The sequence below is a fragment of the Topomyia yanbarensis genome, chromosome 2, assembly GCF_030247195.1.
Source record: "Topomyia yanbarensis strain Yona2022 chromosome 2, ASM3024719v1, whole genome shotgun sequence".
Classification (NCBI taxonomy): domain Eukaryota; kingdom Metazoa; phylum Arthropoda; class Insecta; order Diptera; family Culicidae; genus Topomyia; species Topomyia yanbarensis.
This window is the reverse complement of record NC_080671.1, coordinates 451073758-451092455: the sequence shown is the minus strand read 5'-3', so window position 1 is coordinate 451092455 and position 18698 is coordinate 451073758. Positions and strand designations below refer to the sequence as shown.

The window sequence follows — 18698 nt, the reverse complement described above, 5'->3', positions numbered from 1 at the left end:
GAACGTGTAGGGAATGGGGGTTTAGTAGAGTGGGTGTGGAGGATGCTTCGGTATACGGGGTGGATGAAGGAAATCTGGGCGTGAGGGTGATCCAAGAAGAGGGGAGTGATGAAGGAGGGAGGTGTAAGGGCAAGGTGGGGAGGGGGGGAAGGGGCGGCTACGCAATACTCAACTGCATATTTTGCCTTCCATTTGCGATTTGGTTTGAGAAAATCGGTTCAGTCATCACCGATGAACCAATGTGACTTTAATTGTGGAATATGCCCGGAATTCCGGAATCGTCGATAGTGGACAATATATTCAAAGAATGTTTGATTGGCAATCAGTGATCTAGATCTACGATTAGAAGTAATTTGGTGACCATTTCAATAGTTTTTAGCCTCTGAGGTATTACGATTGTACCGATTTATATGGGAAATTCCAGTGTATCCTTACTAACGCCCCTGTAACTCCGGAAGCAAGAGTCAGAACCGAATGAAATTCAGCAGCAGTCAATGGCATTACTGTATCTTTCATTTGAAATTAAGTTCGTAAAAATCGGTAGAGAATTCGTTGTGGAATGGGTGTGATATTAGCTTAGGAACTTGGCGGGTTCCCCGAGGGCGTCATGAACCGTCATAGGTGGTCAATGTGGTCAAAGCTGCTTTGATTGATCATTAGTGACCCAGACCCGCAAACTAGAGTAATGTTACATCAATTTTAATATGTTTTACATCATTTGAACATTATGGTGGTACCAGTTTATATGGGAATTTGCTGTGTGACCGCACTCTTCAACCCGTAACTCCGGAACCGGAAGTCGGATCAACTAAAAATTCAATAGCAGCTTATGGGAGCGTTATACCTTTCAGATGAAACTAAGTTTGCGAAAATCGGTTCAGCCATCTCTGAGAAAATTGTGAGTTTAAATGACACACACACACATACACACACACACACATACATACACACACAGACATTTGCCGATCTCGACGAACTGAATCGAATGGTGTATGATACTCGGCCCTCCGGGCCTCGGTTAAAAAGTCGATTTTTACAGTGATTGCATAGCCTTTCTTTATATGAGAAAGGCAAAAACATATGTTCACTGATATTCAAATTTGGCACTATTTCAAAAACCGGAACAGCTCTGGGTAGTGTTAATAATCTTCCACCGACAGTGGAAATATGAAGGTATTTCTCATAGTTAAAGTGCATCTAAAATTTTGACGTATTCCATTTATACATATGTACTTATACAAATTTATCTTACGCTGCAAATTCGACTGATTTTTGTCACACCCCAATCAGACGGCAAGCGGCAAAAATCAATGCATTTCGTTCTTAGTTGCGGATCAGTTGTGAACCGGAAAAAGCTTATATTCTTTATACGATGTTATCTATCGTACTGATTTTTACAAAATAAAACTAAACACTTAATTTTAAATTTTTAAATGCACAAAGTTAACTTCTAACTGAAGCGTTCGAGAGAAGTCATTTGAAATTTAACTAAAAATAAAAGGTTGCCAAAATTTAAAAAAGACCAATGATTGGTCCAATGTTGCCAATCCTCTTTACGCAACTCTACTATTAAAAACTCTGAAATTAACTTAGCTCGACGATTTTCTATTGGAATGTGTTTTTGATATCAATGCGAGAATTTTTTTTGTTGATGTGTTTTTCACTCGTAAAACTATTCGTACTCGTACCCGATCGTAACCGGACTGCGATTATCAATAATAATTTAAATTTGTGTATGCCTTCATCATATTCAATTTCATGGGGGCACGAGACATCTAACCAGAACAAACGTTGTAAAAGGAGATTAAAAAATACCACCCGGCTACTTACGGCACACCCTGTACGCAGGTACCGTTAGCATTTTGACAGCACAGCAATATGGATGATACGTCGGCTCGATTCACTGTCAGTTTGGAAGTGTAAAACAAAATGGATAATGTTGGAAAGTGATGCTGTGAAGTGGAAAAAGTGGAAAAAATTTATGTAAAAGTGTGCTAAACCGGTCAAAATTAGGTAATAAATACAACTTCAAGTGCGTTGGGTCGAATAAGTGAAATACTTCAGCCAAAGGAAGTAAATTGTAGGTGAAAAAAGTTTTTTTCTTTGCGTATCTAGGCAGCCTCATTTTTTCGTTTTTTCTTTCTCGTAAATTCTGCAGACAAAAATGTCTTGGCCAAACAATTGGCAAGTCCAGCCGAATTATGCTGGTTATACAACTTCAGTTCAGCCACAAGTTGCACCGATGGGTGCAGCTGCGGTTCCGAATTCCTATTCTACAATGACTCCGGATCAGTACGCTCAGTGGCAACAATGGCAACAATATCAGCAGCAGTACGCCCAATGGCATGCCCAATACGGCGAGCAATATGCTCGTCAGATGGGTAAACCGCTGCCGGCCGTGGCGGCGCCTATGCCAATGACGACGATGGCCATGCCGCCCAATGTTCCTCCACCGGCGATTATTCCTGCGCAGATAACGCCGACTGTACCTATGATGGCGGTTGCTCCACCGATTCCAATTGGAGCTGCACCACCACCACCGTCGGAACCTCATCCAGACACGTTGAGTGTAGGGCAAGGTACGATTGATGACGAGTGCAAATGGATCAATATTTATGCTTTCATTTTTGCTTCCAGCCCCTGCCCCACCACCACCGGCAACAGAAGATCCTGCAAAGGTACAGAAAACTGCGGAGGAATTAGCTTTCGATGAACAGTTTCGAAAGTGGGAGGAGGAGTTCGATAACTGGAAGCGTAAAAATGCGAATCATCCGGACAAATCAACGTATCGTGAATATGAGAAAAAGTTTGAAGATTGTCGAAAGAAACTGGTCGAACGCCGTGAATATCTAAAAAAGAAAAGATTAGCGGAGGCTGCTGCTGCCGCGGCCGCGCGTACTGTTGCTCCGGTGACAAGTGCTGCTACGGTTGCTCCTGTGCAGGTGGCAAATTATCAACAGCAGTCTCAATACAATCAACCACCGCCTCCTCCTCCACCTGAGGAAAGGGGTGGAATGGATGTCGGACTTTTTAGGAATGCTCTCGGAGGCGGTGGTACCAACTCTGGTGGTGGAATTCCTGGATTAGATTTAATAGGCGATGGTGGCTTTGGGGCAAATAAGCAAGCGGACGATGTGGTCGAAGTTATCGAATTGGACGATGACAGAGAGGAGAAACCAAATGTTCACCAGTTGAATACGAACTTGAATAAGCCGGCAAATCCGGTTAACGCTCTAGCATCCCTGTTGAAAGATCCCAAAGTGAGTGCCCTGCTGAATGTAATTTCGGCAAATGCTAACGGAGAGGGGGTAAATTTGAGCAGTCTTGGGAATTCAGAACTGTTACAACAAATTCAGAATGCGGCCGGGGCGGTTATAAATGCAAATCAGAATGGCAGCCCTGCTCTGGGAAACCAGAATCAAAACGCTTGGCCTGTAGCACAGCCATCGCTGGTCGATGAACGCAGTCGTTCCTCGTTTCCTGGAGATCAACCATCGATGCATTCCGGTGACGAACGCAGTCGCGATATAGATGATTTCAGCCGTGGCTCATTCCCCGGACCCATGAATAACGATTTCAATCGTGGCCCACCACCAGCTGTCGATTTTAATCGTGTTCCTCCTCCAGGTCGAAATTTGGATGGCTCTTTCCGAGGACCACCTGGTAACGATTTCGGAGGCCCAAATCAAGGCCCGCCAGGTCGTAATTTTGGAAATTTCAATCAGAGCCAATCAGGGAATGATTTTGCTGGTCCCAATCGGGGCCCACCAAGTCAAGGCCCGCCAGGTCGTAATTTCGACAATTTCAATCAGAATCAGTCAGGAAATGAGGCTAATCGGGGTCCACCCGGTCGTAATTTCGATAATTTCAACCGGAATAAATCAGGTAACGAATTCGATGGTCCTAATTCTAATTCTTGGGGTCCCGGTCGTAATTTCGACGACGTCAACCAAAATCAATCTGATAACGATTTCGATGGTCCTAATCGGGGCCCACCAGGTTCTAATTTTGATCGCTCCAATCGCGGTCAACGTGGTCGTGGTTTTGATAATTCTAGCCGAGGTTCGTCACAAGGTCGTAATACTGGTGATTTCCAACGTGGAGTACCACCTCGGGGACAGCAGTTCAACGATTTTAATGCAGGGCGCGATAACAAACGAGGTTCACTACCTGGCCGCGATTTTGAGAATTTCAATCGTGGTCCACCTCCAAGTCATGATTTCGATGAGCGTGGTCCACCTCCAGGTCATGATCCCACACGTCGCCCGCCGCCTGGACTTGACAACAACAATACCAATCGTGGACCCCACGGACAGTTGAATCGTGCAGAACCAATTAAAGATAATGCACAAAATTTCAATGTCAAGGTTCCTCCTCCGCTGATGGATATCGATTTGAGTAGACCGCCACCATTATTCGGATCTCAACCAGCCGTTCTGAGACCACAACGTTCTGAACAACCGTCGCCAGCTTTGAGCAGCACATCATCATTAGGTGGAAAATTACGTAATTCGCGCTGGGGAAATAAGGATGAGCTAAACATTAAACAGGAATTGGAACCAGAACCGATTGACAAGGTAGTTCAACCACCGATTAAGGAAGAACCTTTCAACGGAGTTAGCCTTCCCGACGATGAAGATCCCAGTCTTTATCACGATCCAGACGATGATTTGCCGCTAGATGACGAAGAGGACGAACCGTGTGCCGTTCCTAAACCAAGGTGGATGACGGAAGATGAATACCAGGAGATTTTCGATCGCTTTGAACACGTTGAAGTTTTCGAGGAGCGCAAATACAAAATGGAACTGGCTATTCGGTTACTCGAACAGAAGAAAAAAGCCGAACGAGCTGGTGGCGTAGGCAAACCACCCACCGTCGGAAGTAAACCGTCTCGTTTTGGAAGTGAACCTCCCGCCGCGGGGAATGAGCCACTTGCAGTTCCGTTACTCAACGTTAAACCACCTGGATTTGGACTTGATAGTGACAGCGCTAATAATAACAACAATAATGATAACAACAACAGTAATTTTGACCGCTGGCAGGGTGGCATGCCTAAACCGATCAAGCAAGAATCTGGAAATTTCAAGCGAGCAAATCCATTTGCCAACGAGGACGAAATCTTTCGCCCGAAGCAGGTAATCGATTATTCGAACGGAGCACCGCGGGTTATTGATTACGGTCACAGCAGCGGTCCAATTGGACAGAGCGAACCAGTCAGCGCGAGTGGTCAGGACTGGTTCAATAGAGGTGGCGATCGCGGACAACCGCAGATGGTTCAACCCGGTGGAAGAGGAAGTAGGTTTTATTTTTTTTTAACAATTTTACCAACATTCCGTTGTTCAGTAGTATCATAGTTTTTAAAATTGTCCAATACTTAAGGCAATAACAGAAAAAAAATTGCAATTCTTTCCACTTTTAAACTGGGGTTATTGCCTATTAATCATTTTTGAAACGCTTCTGATGTTCATTCTATTACCATGCAGACGATGGCTTCCAATTGCAACGTTTTGACTACCATCACACCAAGCCCACCGAAGGAAACACGGACGCTTGTTATATTGCACCATTTGTTGTCGACATGCCACCTCACTACACGGCAAACTCAACCAGTCGGCTGGCCGCCATGCATAATAATCCGAATCCGCAGGAAAGCAACCCGTGCTATCCGAGCAAGTTTATTCTGATGAATGACAATCGTCCAAATCGTCCCAGAACGAAACGGGGCAAGAGAGCGTCCTCGATCAGAAAGCAGCAACAGCAAAAACAGGATGATGAAAATTTGAATCCGCTCGATACTAGCACTACTGACGTATCGAATCAGCAATTGTGTAAGAATGACGTTCCGCTAGTGCGCCCTAGCGATTACGAGCTGGAAATGAAACGTGGCTCAGAAGATTACCCGAAAAATCTTCCCATTAATCCAATCGTACTCATCGATGAGCTCCTGTTGCCGCCCGGAAGATTCAAAAGGCACCCAAGAATCTGTTTCATTCTGAGAGGAATTCCGGGCAGTGGAAAATCCTATCTGGCTCGTATGATCAAGGAATGTGAGGTTAAAAATGGCGGCCAAGCTCCTCGGGTGTTGAGCATCGACGATTACTTCTTGGTTGAAAGTGAAGAGCGCGAACCGGATCCCGTTACAGGTCGTTTAGTTATGGTGACGAAGTCCGAGTATCAGTTCGATGCCGAGATGGAGGAGGTATACATGCAAAACTTGGTGAAAGCATTTAAACGGACGATTACTGAAAAATTGTACAATTTCGTCATCGTGGATTGTGTGAATGAGCGGCTGCAGCATTACAATGAGTTCCACAACTTTGCTCGCAGTAACGGATTTAAGGAAAGTATTTCTCGACTAGCTAGGCCTTAGTTTTTCACGCTCAATTCTCCTTCCACAGGTTTACACGTGTACGATGCAAACAGAAATTGATTTGTGCATCGAGCAAAACATTCACAAGCGTACAGCTGGTGACATCAAGGCTTACGCTGAGAAATGGGCACTGGGTCCGGCAGACCATATTCTAATCAATGCTAGCACATTGCTGGATCCGCAAGATACCAGTGAGATCGTACTGGCAGATATGGAGCTGTGCACCGAGGAAGACGACCAGCTGCCGACAGATACTGTACCGGACGAAAAGGCGCTCGGGGAACAAGAAGTATGAGTACTTAAGTTTAAGTTATAATTTTCTCTAGACCAAGCGTTTATCTGGGTTACTAATCGGTTGTCTTCTGCAACAAAAAAAAAATATTTCAACAGATAACCGCTGAACCGCAAGACATTGATGAGGATTCAAATATTGATGTTCCAGAGGTGAGATGCTAGTGACGCCTAATCTTTGCATAGTTTGGTTGTCTCGTTTTTTTTTCTCGCAGGAGGGAAATTTTTCTTGAAAAACATGATAAGCTTTTCCAGTTTGATTGCAAATCAATACCTAAATAGGAAAAATGCACGAAGATTTTTTGGAGTTTTATCAACCAACTTTTGAAGTGAAGCGAACTTAATTTTTGGTATTCAAATCAACTTGCATATTGCATCCTAGACATTAGTTATTCTCAATATACCAGTGGAATCTGTAATTCTTAACAGTATAATCATTTGAGTACACTACGTTTGAATGCTATTTTAAACATTTTCGAAAATTTTTGAAGGAACGGAGAAACTTCTTTCTGCTATGAACCTTTTACTAAATTTACGGGAAAGGTCTTCCTCATCGATTGTTATTCTATATAATTTCGTCAAAAGGGTAACAGTGACATTTGTACCAGGTGTGTATGTTTAGATCCGCTGTTTCTCGGGGATGTCGTTAGTGAGCGTATTAAGCTGCAATGGACACGTCACTTTGTATGAGTTGTCCATCTATCAACAATAAGTTCGGCAATTGCCTTCAACATAAATCTTTCCTTAAGTGTGTTGTTTTTATTATATTATTGAGATTTAAATCTTAGTATCATTCTTAATCTCCTTTTTGTAAGAAAACTTGGGTAAAACTGGGATCCTCAAAAGTCCCATCTGCTCTAGTGACCGCTTCGCGTAATGTACCAATGCCAGATCCGGTCAGCACACAACATCGTCCTTCGGGTGGTGTTCTTCAATGTAAGCCGCAACTTCCGGTAAGCACTTCGTGCAGCGCATCTTCCTGTTGACCGCAAGTTGCGCAAAAAAGAAGGCTGGCTTTGACATCCACTTTTCACTGATTGTCGGCCATAAGATGACCTTCTTCTTCTTAGTATAGGAGATGTACTTTACATCGCTATTCATCGCCTTTTTATGGGACGTGAAATGGCCGGTCCTCTGCCAGTCATTGCTTTCGAGCGTCAGATACGTCTCGTCGTTCATGATTGCAACTACATAGCGCATCTTCAGCCGCTACTTTCGGGTGGCCGTTTCGCTTCTGACACGGCCGACCTCGACTTCTGCTTCCTCATGACGATGTTTAGCGGGCGCTCGGCTGTACCCGCCATGAGGTGTTCCACGCAGACGGACTTATTCGCTTTGGTGTGGAGCCGGTGGTAACTACAAACCTTCTTCTTTCCGACTCTTCTGTTTAAATGTCCGAGCATTAAGGATCGCACAGCAGTACAGCTATAACAGCGACAGCAGCGATTATTGTTTATACTCAATTGTGTTTTGTGCTGGGTGTCTTGCTGTCATGTTCGTTTTGTAACCACCGAGATCATGTCGTAGCTCTCGTTTATTTCTAAATAAAACCTTCAATTTTCTTCAGAAAGGCGACCAGATTGCGGATTACATGCCATTTTGGGGATTGTAGGATGGCTACGCTATTTGGTACCGATGATCACCTTGAAGATGTTGAGGCGTTCTGTCGCCTGGGTGAGCTCCTGTATGTGCCAAATCTGGGTGAAGTGTCGATTAGTAGCCCTAGATATTTATGTAAGTTGGATGTTTCAATTGGTTCCACTCCCATTTGGATATTCAATGCCCTTGGTGTGTTCAGGAATAAAATGCTATTTGACTTCTGTGCGTTGATGGTAAAGTTCTGCTCGTAACAAAATTAGCTTCAGTGAAGAGTTTCATGTATTGATTGCATATTCTATCATGACCACAAAGTCATCCGCGTACTAGGATACTAGGATGACGCCTTCGTCGTGAATATTGTGGAGTTTAGTTGTGTGTATATATTGAAATGAGCCCTTACCTGCATTTTTCAGTCTCGTTTTGTAAGAAACAAATTGTTTGTTACGTATTCCAAGCAGCTGACGGTTGACAGACCTCTTCCAAAGCCAAACGGAAAACCTGGTAGAATATCCATGGTCGCCAGGTGGAGTTGTTGTTGGTTCAGCACCGCCGCATTTAAGATTTTCATTTCGCAGTTCATCATAGAGAGCGTTCCTTCAATAGTTTCTGATAGATTTTAGATTCTCGGGGATGGGTGAGGTGTACGAAATCCGGTGACATCTCACGGTCGTCATGAACCAGAATCTGCTCTCTGATCTTCTTTGATCCGGAGTTTTCTCAGTTTGTCCCAGGATAATTTGGCAGCGGTTCGGAGGTCGGGGCTCGAATTTCTCGATTTTTTCTGCGAAGATTCGTTTTTCTTGAAGATTGCTTCCTTCTTCTTAAGGTTTATAAGTGATTTCAGACAACCGCTGATTTAACCGATATCTCTTCACCTGCCAGTTCCACTTCGTTGTTTCACCCGAATTTGGATACAAATTTCTTCTGTTGATTGCCGTTTTTCATTATTTTTTTTCGTTTGCACCTGATGTTCTGAATAACTAGCGACGTCGTGCCTGCTGATTTCACTGCGTCGCTTTGGTCTTATTGACAAAATACGTATAATGTTGCTTGCTGTTGGGTGTGAGGAATGACGGCTTCAATTGCTATTTCAGTGAGTCACTCAGCTCCTAGTCTTATCCTGATCGACTTAGGTGGTCCCCGGTGGAGAACTCACCGTACTGCGACTGAAAGATCCTTGGCGGCGGAATTTCTCTCGGTACCGGTGTTTATTTCGTGAACCAGTTAGCTTCCATTTTTGTTACGATATTGCGTAGTTTCTGGTTGACTGGCGCCCCAACAACCCACTGTTAGCTGTTCGACGCGATCTACTCGCTCTAATCCCTGGAAGTGGATATAGGTCTCTCACGAGCCCACCGACCGGTAGGGTGTTGAGGTCGGTCCGGTGATTCCGGTGGAGTCCGACGTCCGGTTTACTGGCGCCCGACGATCCGAGCCCGGTGCCACGTCGCACATTACTCAACTGGTCCCCATAATGGAATTTCTCCCGAGACTCGATTTGTGGTTTCATGCCAGCATCCTAGCTGGTGGCGCTACTTTGTTGGTCCTTTCGCGATTTTTTCTACAGCTCAGAGAATATACTCGTAATTAATCTGTTGACAGCATCCCAGATATGTTCGTCGTGGTACATCTTTTCGACGATATTGTCAACTGTCACACCACAAGAGCTTCATCCTGGCTACCGGGAATAGTACTGGGGTCACCAGCACAAGATCTATTGAGGAAGGAACCTTGTTGAGCTCCACTGGCACGAATGTCACCTCTCCTTCTTCTAGTAGTATGCGTGCTTCATTGTTGGTCAAGTCAAATAGAGCTGCTCTCTTGTTATATCTATGCTGGGGATCTCATGTGGACTAATGAGCATTAAAATCATCACCCAGAAGCATCTTTCTGTTTTTTGAGCACGAAGTGGGAAATTTTGAGTGGTACATAAACCGACAGCACCACGATGTCATAGGCTACCATCAATCGGGCAACAATTTGAATTTCGGACGAGTTTGATCTATTTCGATCTCAATTTCTTCTCGATTAAGATACCTGCACTTTTGTAGCCGTAGCCTCATCATTTGATTCGAGATATTTCTAGTTATTGTTTCTCTAACTCTGATAATAGGTCTACATCATTCTGGTTAATTCTCTTTCATTCTTTTCCAAATTTTGGATGTTCAACAGTAAAATTATTAAATTTTCAACTGGCATTACTTTCGATTGCGATCTTTCTTATTACCGGTTGACTGAGGTTCGCGGCTTCGGAACCTATGATGTTCTGTCACATTTGTGGATTCGTTGTATCTTCTTGAGTTATGTGTCGTACCTGTCGTTCCGACTTCCGCAACCTCGCTGAAACTACGGTCGAAACCGTGTTGCTGCTGAAGTTGTTGTAAACGTTGTCCCTCCATACGTTGAGCCCAGCGCTCGGTCGGAATCCGACGCTTGAAGGCATTAAACAGAGCTATACCTTCGCTGGTTTCTGAATTTTCTTCTCGGCGAATATTTGCACTTGGTCCGCTACGTTAACTTCGTTTGAACGCTGCGGATGATACTACTGTGTACTCTGTATTCACAAGCTCTTAGTAGCGGTTCTCCATAAAGATTGGAAATTGTTTCTTTGCTTCCATGTAGGTGAGTGTCGTCTTAGCCAGAATTTTAATATTTCTCTGTCGATTCATTTCCGTGCGTTGTTCACCAGATGTCACATGGTTAGCATGCTCCCTGCAATACCTGCATTTAACCTTGTTAGGGAACTCCCTGCGTCCCATAGTTTGGGATGGGCGTACTGAGTTGAAGAGACGTGCCTCTGTCGAGTGTCGGGAGGGAGTTTGCTCGGAAAGTGATGCTGATTCTGGGTTTCAATTTTTATTCCTGTCTTGTAACGAATTAATGATGCAGTCGGTTAATGGCCAAAATTGGATACTGACTTGAGATGTGCTCTTGGCTTTCGTCGATGCTCATGTCGATTGGAACTCCGGTTACGACACCTGCGGCTTTATTCTGCGAGGCGTGTGACGTGAGACGATTAATCTCACCTCACTCTACCTGACTTTTGTCACACAATTCTGAAGAGTCACTTCGATTAACGTGAGACGCCCATTTAACCGCAATGGGGAATATCACCTCGCCCGAGTCAACTCTCGGAATCGGCTGAGAAAAGTCACGTAAAGTGAGGTGAGATTAGTCGTCTCACGTCACACGCCGCGCAGAATAGGGCCGCTGTTAGCGACACGAACGGCTCTATTCTGCGCGGCGTGTGACGTGAGACGACTAATCTCACCTCGCTTTACGTGACTTTTCTCACCCTATTCTGAGAGCCGACTCGGGTGATGTGAGATTCCCCATTGCAGTTAAATGGGTGTATCACGTCACCCGAAGTGACTCTTCAGAATTTGGTGAGAAAAGTCACTTAGAGTGAGGTGAGATTAGTCGTTTCACGTCACACGCCGCGCAGAATAGGGCCGGAAGTTGCGAGGAATGTACGCCTTGTACTTGTTTGTTGGTGTCCTTTCGTTTGTATTCGTTGACCTTCGTTGGCTTTTCCAATCGTCAGCTAGGTGATACGTAGATTGCCTCCGTCGTCATCTATCAACTGCACGATCACACGAAAAGGCGAAGAGTCGTTTTGGTTGTATTCGTAAGTCTGGTATATTCGAGTGTCAGGCGCTAAAGTGCTAAAGTGCTTTTTCTTTCAGCGTCAGTCGATTCAAGAATCAGAGTAAAAGCTCACGTGGAAAAAACACTCACTTGTCGATCGCGAACTGCACACTATTTGTTCTGTAATGCCCAGTCGGTACAGCTTTCTGTACCGTTTGGGGACAGCACCGATCTTTCCACTAGAATTTTGAATCACATATCTATTTTATCAGAAAACATAAAAACTTCTGTGCCAGAATATTGACTGACACAAGTCCGCTTGTCACTTTCGACACATACGGTCGGTGCCTTTCAATCTGATCACCGAAAACTCCACGGCCTACTCTGCTAACTGCAACTTTTTGTCGTCATCAGCCAGCAACGCACTTCCCTAGTAACAATTGAGGCTTTTAGTAGTTTTATAGCCACTACATGTAGCGTGCTATCAAACTTCATTTGTTACATGGGTTGTAACCTTTGTATGTCCAAGCGCGGCGAAAAATTTCGATTCTCCGTGCCATGTAGCGTCACCACCAACGATCCTATTGGATGATTCACTGTGTAGTAGTAGCCTTTCCGACACCTCTCGGGATTGCTTAGTCTTCGGTGAATACTGCATCTTTTTCTTCGGCTTTTCGAATCATTTTGTAGAGGGCAGATCTATTTCAAATGTTTGGTTAATGGTTTTACCCGTGGCAGGATTGCGCTTCCGCTTTTTCATTTCTGTGCTTCCTCTTCTGCCAAATCCGCTTCATTCGTGATAATACAGTTGAAACGCTACAGTTACTGGAAGACGCTACGACGTTGTTCAGCTTCTGTCCACAATTTTGACTTAACCTGTTCAATGTGAGTTTTGTCTGCAGCTGTTGTTCTACAACCGTCGTATTGACCTTACTTGTTCTGAACAAATCTTACCCAAATCAAAAGATATAGCTGTGTGAAAACGTAATTGTTTATAAACAACATGAGTATAAGGAAGTTAACATTTGATGAGAGGTAATTATGCTAGGAATTTTCCTTCGCGGTATTCGGTATCATACGTCAATGACTTTTTAAGAGTGTTTAGCAATGCATAATGCAATTTATATTTAACATTTTAAATATATTAAATAATTTGCATTTTAGACCAGATATGTGTTTGCAAATTTCTTTTTCAATTTGATAGATGTTAAACTCATAAAAATTGTGACGTGTCTATTGGAACTTAATACTTACGCCAGTTAACAGGTTTAAACTTATACACTGGATAAACAAATTCCCGCTGCTGTATGGATCTTCTTAAAAAGTAAACTTTCATCCATAGCTTAACCCTTCATAAAAGCAATTACACAACTTTCTTTACAATGTTTGAGAGTCCTTTTGACGAATTAGTATTGAGTTGTTCATTCATGGTATACTACCATATATCTCCAATTCGTCCATCAATTAAAATACCTACAATACGTTCCACATGCCACGTGATTCTTCGACATTTGTAGTAGGCTTCCGAGTTGATGATGTTTGCTCAGATTTGCAATATTTGGGAAACAGTCGTTTCATTTGAATGAAATACTAACATTGCTGACCCTGATTATCTTCAACATTATGCTCGGAGCGTATCTTACATTCGGGAAGACAGAAAACTTTGGCATATTTGAATTAAAAACATGTGTTATCGAATTCTATTATTCATTGTTTATTGTTTAATATGACAAAATTATTCGCCCACAAAAAATTTTGTTATTAAAAGAAGTATATCCCTTTCATTTCAATAAAAAAATTATTTCATCTATTTTGCCATCAATTTCAATCAAATAATTAAAAGGAAACGATATTTTTTTTTGAAACCATTCATACACTATTGGATTCAGTACATAAATTTATTGTGGTACGATCAATAACTTTATTTAATCCATAATTTTTTAAATGCTAACTAGAGGTGGGGAAACTGATTCAGTTCTGTCAGATTCAATTACAATTCTCTAAAAGGACCCATGGTAAATAAATTCACTCTTGTTCAAGATTCGATTTTTTTATTGGTTCGTGAGTCGATCGTTCATCTCTAGTTGATGCAGTAGGTACTTGTTCAACATGAGATCACATCCTCCGCGGCACTTTGGTCCCAAAGCCGTATTTAGGGAGACAAAACTGTTTTCACCTAAATCACCTAAACCGTTAGTTTTAGATATATGGTGTCTTCGACAAACCTTCTTAGTATTTTTTTTTGTGGATTTTATATTAGTTAAATTAGTGTGGTTCTTGTGGTTAGGGTGTTCAAAGATGTGTGAAATTAAGCTACGCAATGTTCTACAGAGTTATAAAACAATTGAATTTTGTTGGCTATCTCTAATCGTGCATGTATTATCACTTTTAAAATATTTTAGGCAGGGTGACTCTTGAAAAATTGGGTTTCTTTGAATATCTTTATATGTGTCAATTTCTCGCAAATGCTTTATTCCTGAGATTTTTAGAACTTTTGGAAACGCACATTTTTGTCGAAGCAACCAAGTTTCTATCTTTTTTGTTCCTTACTTTTTAAATAGACGAGATAACTTGATTACATCAGCAAAAATATGCGTCATACCAAGTTTGAAAAGTGGTGCGAACAACGTATTTATGATGTTTGAATGATAAATTAAAACTAGTGATTTAGTTATGGAATGTGCGTATCGACTTCGTCTCATAAATCTGACACTAACTTAGTGACATGACTAAGCGTCGGAGTAATGAAGGCTTCAAAAAACGGAGACACAATTTGTGTTTCTGAGCAAACGACTAGTGAAGCGTGAATAGCCCGCAGGAAAAGGAATTCATCACACTTGACAAGGGATTTGCTCAGGACCACAAGTTGTGTCTCCGTTTTTTTGGAACCAGCGTCAATCCGGCGCTAGCTGGTTCTTTCGCTAAGTCAGTGTCGGATTCTGATGAGACGAAGTCGAAAGGTAAATTTCACAACTAATTTAGTTATAGGTTTTGTGCCCTTTACGCGCAAATGTGGTTTTTACCAGTTTTCTTCTTAGTGGAGTAAAACTGGTTTTCACTCAAATTTCAATTTCTTATGGTAAAATGAACAGACAAATCTTAACTTTGTTTGATAATGCTGACAGCATCATATTGGATTTATCCATTTGCAATCCTTCAAGATATATAACTTTGAAGAAAATCATATCTGTTTTGAAAATCGCTTGTAACTGTTCAAATAACAGGGATAAAAGCTTAGTTGCTTCGGACAAAATGTTGCGTTTACAAAAGTTCTAAAAAATCTCTGTAACATAGTATGTATGTGCGAGAAATGATCATAGAAAAATCTATTGAAAGGAAACCAATCAGAGCCACCCTACCTAAAACATTTTAAAATAAATTTAAAAAACACATGAACCGTTAGAGATATTCATATAATTTGTTTATCAAAGTTGCTTCTATTTGTTTTATAATTTTGTAGAACATTGCGTAGATTAATTTCATATTTCTAAAAAGTTGATACTTTTAACACCCTAACCACAAGGACCACACTAATTCAACTAATATAAAAAATCAGGCATTGCATTTATCGCTCATATGAGTAAATGCGCCCGGATAGTTTGCTACTGCGACAATAAAAACTCACATTTTCACACGAAAAGTTATTGGCACTCACACAACTTCTCCGGATAAATACAACGTGTTATTTCTCCGGATAAATAAAACAGCCGGAGAATGAGTGAATGAGTTTATCACGGTATCCTTTTGGCGTTCCCTGCTTTGCTGTCGTTATTCCAAAACACGATAAAACAAGTCCATCATACTTCTTTGCCGCTTTTCTTTGTAATTAAGTGTATTTTTTGAAGTTTTTATTGATTTCCACGAAATTAAAATTTTATCACCTTCTCCGGTGAGAAGGAAAAAGTCAAATAAATTTTATCCGGAAAATCATTCTCACGCTATTTGTGGAGACGGAGAATTTTGCGACTCATCTTATCTCGGAAAAGTTGGACATCGGATAAGCTACTTCTCGCGTGAGTGAGAGAGAATTACAACCCCTGTAAAAAATAGACACAAAAGTACTATGAAAGTTTGCCGGAGACACCATATATCTAGAACTAACAGTTTAATCGCAAACAGTTTTGTTTTCCTAAATGCTGCATTGCAACCATAGTGCAGTGGCCCGTGACTCAAAACTCTCAATTCGTATGTTGATTAATTCAACGTTAATTTTGAGGGGAGGGAAAGTTAATTCGGTAAAAAAGATACATTTAAAAAATACTCTGGCGATACAGAGAGTGTTGATCTATTCGTCCAATTTCCATTTAATATAGGGTGTCACAGAAAATATAAGCAAGATAAAAATTCAAGTCAAAAACATTTTTTTGGAGGAAATATGATTTTGGTTTTAGGAATAATTTATCTATAATGTTCTTTCTCAGTAGCATATAAAAGGATCACGATGGTATCCGTTGCTTTAACGTATTTTTTCTTTCATATTATGAGCCTAAAATGTCTCGATTGGGGGCGGGCCTGGGGACAGTTCGGAGCATTAATAAGCTTTACCACGTATTGAAGTTTATTGGCGTCGTACAATGCTAATGTGTCTTTCGCATGATACACAGATACCAAATCCAGCCGAAACTATGCTGGACTCTCATGCTCCAGCTTTGGCTGCAAACGCCGATTCCAGCATTCCCGGATGTACGTATCTTCCTTATTGTATCTGATACCACAAAAGGCTCTAACAAAATTCCGTATTCGCAAATCGCCTGCCAAAACGGTTTTCTTTTTACCGAATTAGTCGATGAAAATGCACTTAATGGTATCTTTGACGGCCCTCATGTCCGGATCTCGCGGATTTTTCACACAGTAGACCACCATACAGTTTGCGGACCTGCGCTTTGAAGCACTATCTACACTTATCTGATCCGTTTCAGTGCCGGTTCAATACCGTGCGCGGACACCAATATTCTTTCACACACTTCAAATACGAGCATCCACATTTAGCCGGCACGGCACCGTGCCGGACATGTGTGAATGTTCGCATTTAAACTATACGAAAGAATATTGGTGTCTGTGCATGGTACCGTCTCTGAAACGGATCGGATAGGTGTAAATTTGGCTTTGGCGTTATTCTTAGAAGTACCCAGCTTTTTGGCAACATCTTGAATGATGCATTCGCAAAGCTACAATCGTCACCAAACTTTAGGATGGCATTTCGAACCACTCCGATACTTACACTTTCCAGTTTCGCCAGTTGACTTAGTGAAATATGTATTAGGAATAGAGCTCCATTCTAGCACAATATGTTTATGCTTTTTGGGAGGAACACCTTGCATTTTGGTGACTAGTTGCAAAAATCCCATTCCGACACGCAAATCATTTTTTCAGAATGTAAACAAAGACAGAAAATGAAAATCAGTTATCTTGCGTCATTTCGTGTAGAAATCGTGCTTATACTCTATAATGCCAAAATTGAACAATATTTTCTCAGATTGTCATTGTAAAATACTGAAAATTGAGCGAATGACAGTGAGAGGGACTTCGTAAAAAACATCTTTTACTGTGTACTCATAACATAAGTTCCGCTGGACCAATCGTTATAAAATTTTGCACAGTGTTCATTTACACAATTCCCCTGGTAAGACCATGAAGGTTTTTTATATTTTTTCAATCTACGAATTTTTCTTAGCACGCTGAAACACGAATAAAAAAATTTAACAACGGCTGTTGTAGTTACCTGGGTAATGACGGACTCCGGAGATTCACTGTCGCTCGTTCAATTTTTAATGGTTTGCAATGAAAATTTGGGCTGTTCAAATATTGCATTATGGTATGGACATTGACTGAATAGATAAATTTTTATAGCAATGTTTTTTTCCACCGAAAACATCTTCCACCTAACATCCTAAATTGAAAGGATCGATTAGCCTACTCTGATCGTTGCAGTCTGCACTACAACACTTCTCTTATGCTGATTTCGTTTTTAGATCAGAGTTGCTCTAGGTTCGCTCGGAGCTGTCACTTTTGTATGGAAACTGTAAACATTAGAGCGAACCTAGGGCGACTCGATTCTAAAACCGAAAACAGCATTAGACTTCAGTAGTCAATCAAATGTTGCCAGCCAACCTCACCTACGTAGATCTTGTCGGCCATTAGTTCCACGAAGTTGAACAATTCCATAGTACCAGGTACATCTTCGTCGATTTACTAAATGCCACAACTTCTCGAAGGTAAGGGTAACATAACATTTCATATTACATGAGATCATAAAGTAAACGTCTGTCAATGTTTTGACGTAATATTATCATGAAAACAGGAATCAAATGATAAAAATCATTTAAAAATCAATAAATTGGTTGGGTCTCTCTAGGTATCTCTGGTAGCTTAGAGTATTCGTAGCATTGAGCTGACTAAGTTAGTTCAGCTTGCGCAGTCTCATAACCTGCTCAACAGCAGCTTAAAAGTAAAATATTTGGTTTATTTTAATACGGAAAGGGGACACAAAACTTTTATTTCATTTAAACTACTGTTTACTGTGGTTCATATATTACTCTAAACGTTGAAATATTTTTGACTAACACTTACTCCTAACATTCATCTGTTGAATGGGATAGCAAATGCTTCAGGTTCGCAGGCAATTCGCTCTGTCATCGGCTAAAAGAAGATTGACCTGCGACGAATGGAATCCCAGTTATTAAAAAAACGCGAAAAAAAAAATATTAAAATGTAAAAAAGTTATAGACTATATTTGATGTACTCCGCACATATGATATGTATTTGCACAAAAACGTGTAGCATATATTAATCGCATAAGTCGTGCTCATAAATTGATAGCGGCAACTGCTATAAACTGGGGTAACTGGGG

The 18698-nt window shown here is 41.5% G+C and overlaps 2 protein-coding genes across 4 annotated transcripts in view; both read left to right on the top strand.

Moving 5' to 3' along the window:
- Positions 1–1899: 1899 nt before the first annotated feature.
- LOC131685786 (uncharacterized) lies at positions 1900–6385 on the top strand. 3 transcript variants are annotated; one of them, XM_058969735.1, is made up of 5 exons: positions 1900–2080; positions 2159–2579; positions 2638–3699; positions 3787–5295; positions 5484–6385. In XM_058969735.1, the coding sequence occupies exons 2-5, from the start codon at positions 2165–2167 to the stop codon at positions 6368–6370; spliced, it is 3873 nt and encodes a 1290-aa protein (XP_058825718.1). In that variant the 5' UTR covers positions 1900–2080; positions 2159–2164; the 3' UTR covers positions 6371–6385. The 3 variants fall into 3 exon arrangements, with proteins under 3 accessions (XP_058825718.1, XP_058825715.1, XP_058825716.1); XM_058969732.1 differs by having other exon boundaries at positions 2638–5295; XM_058969733.1 differs by having other exon boundaries at positions 1904–2013; positions 2638–5295.
- The window catches only part of LOC131685787 (YLP motif-containing protein 1-like), a 41402-nt gene continuing 29082 nt past the window's right edge, over positions 6379–18698 (top strand). The window contains exons 1-2 of the mRNA XM_058969736.1: positions 6379–6659; positions 6761–6814. Coding sequence (XP_058825719.1) covers positions 6414–6659; positions 6761–6814 — 300 coding nt within the window. The 5' untranslated portion in view covers positions 6379–6413. The remainder of the gene's footprint in view (positions 6660–6760; positions 6815–18698) is intronic.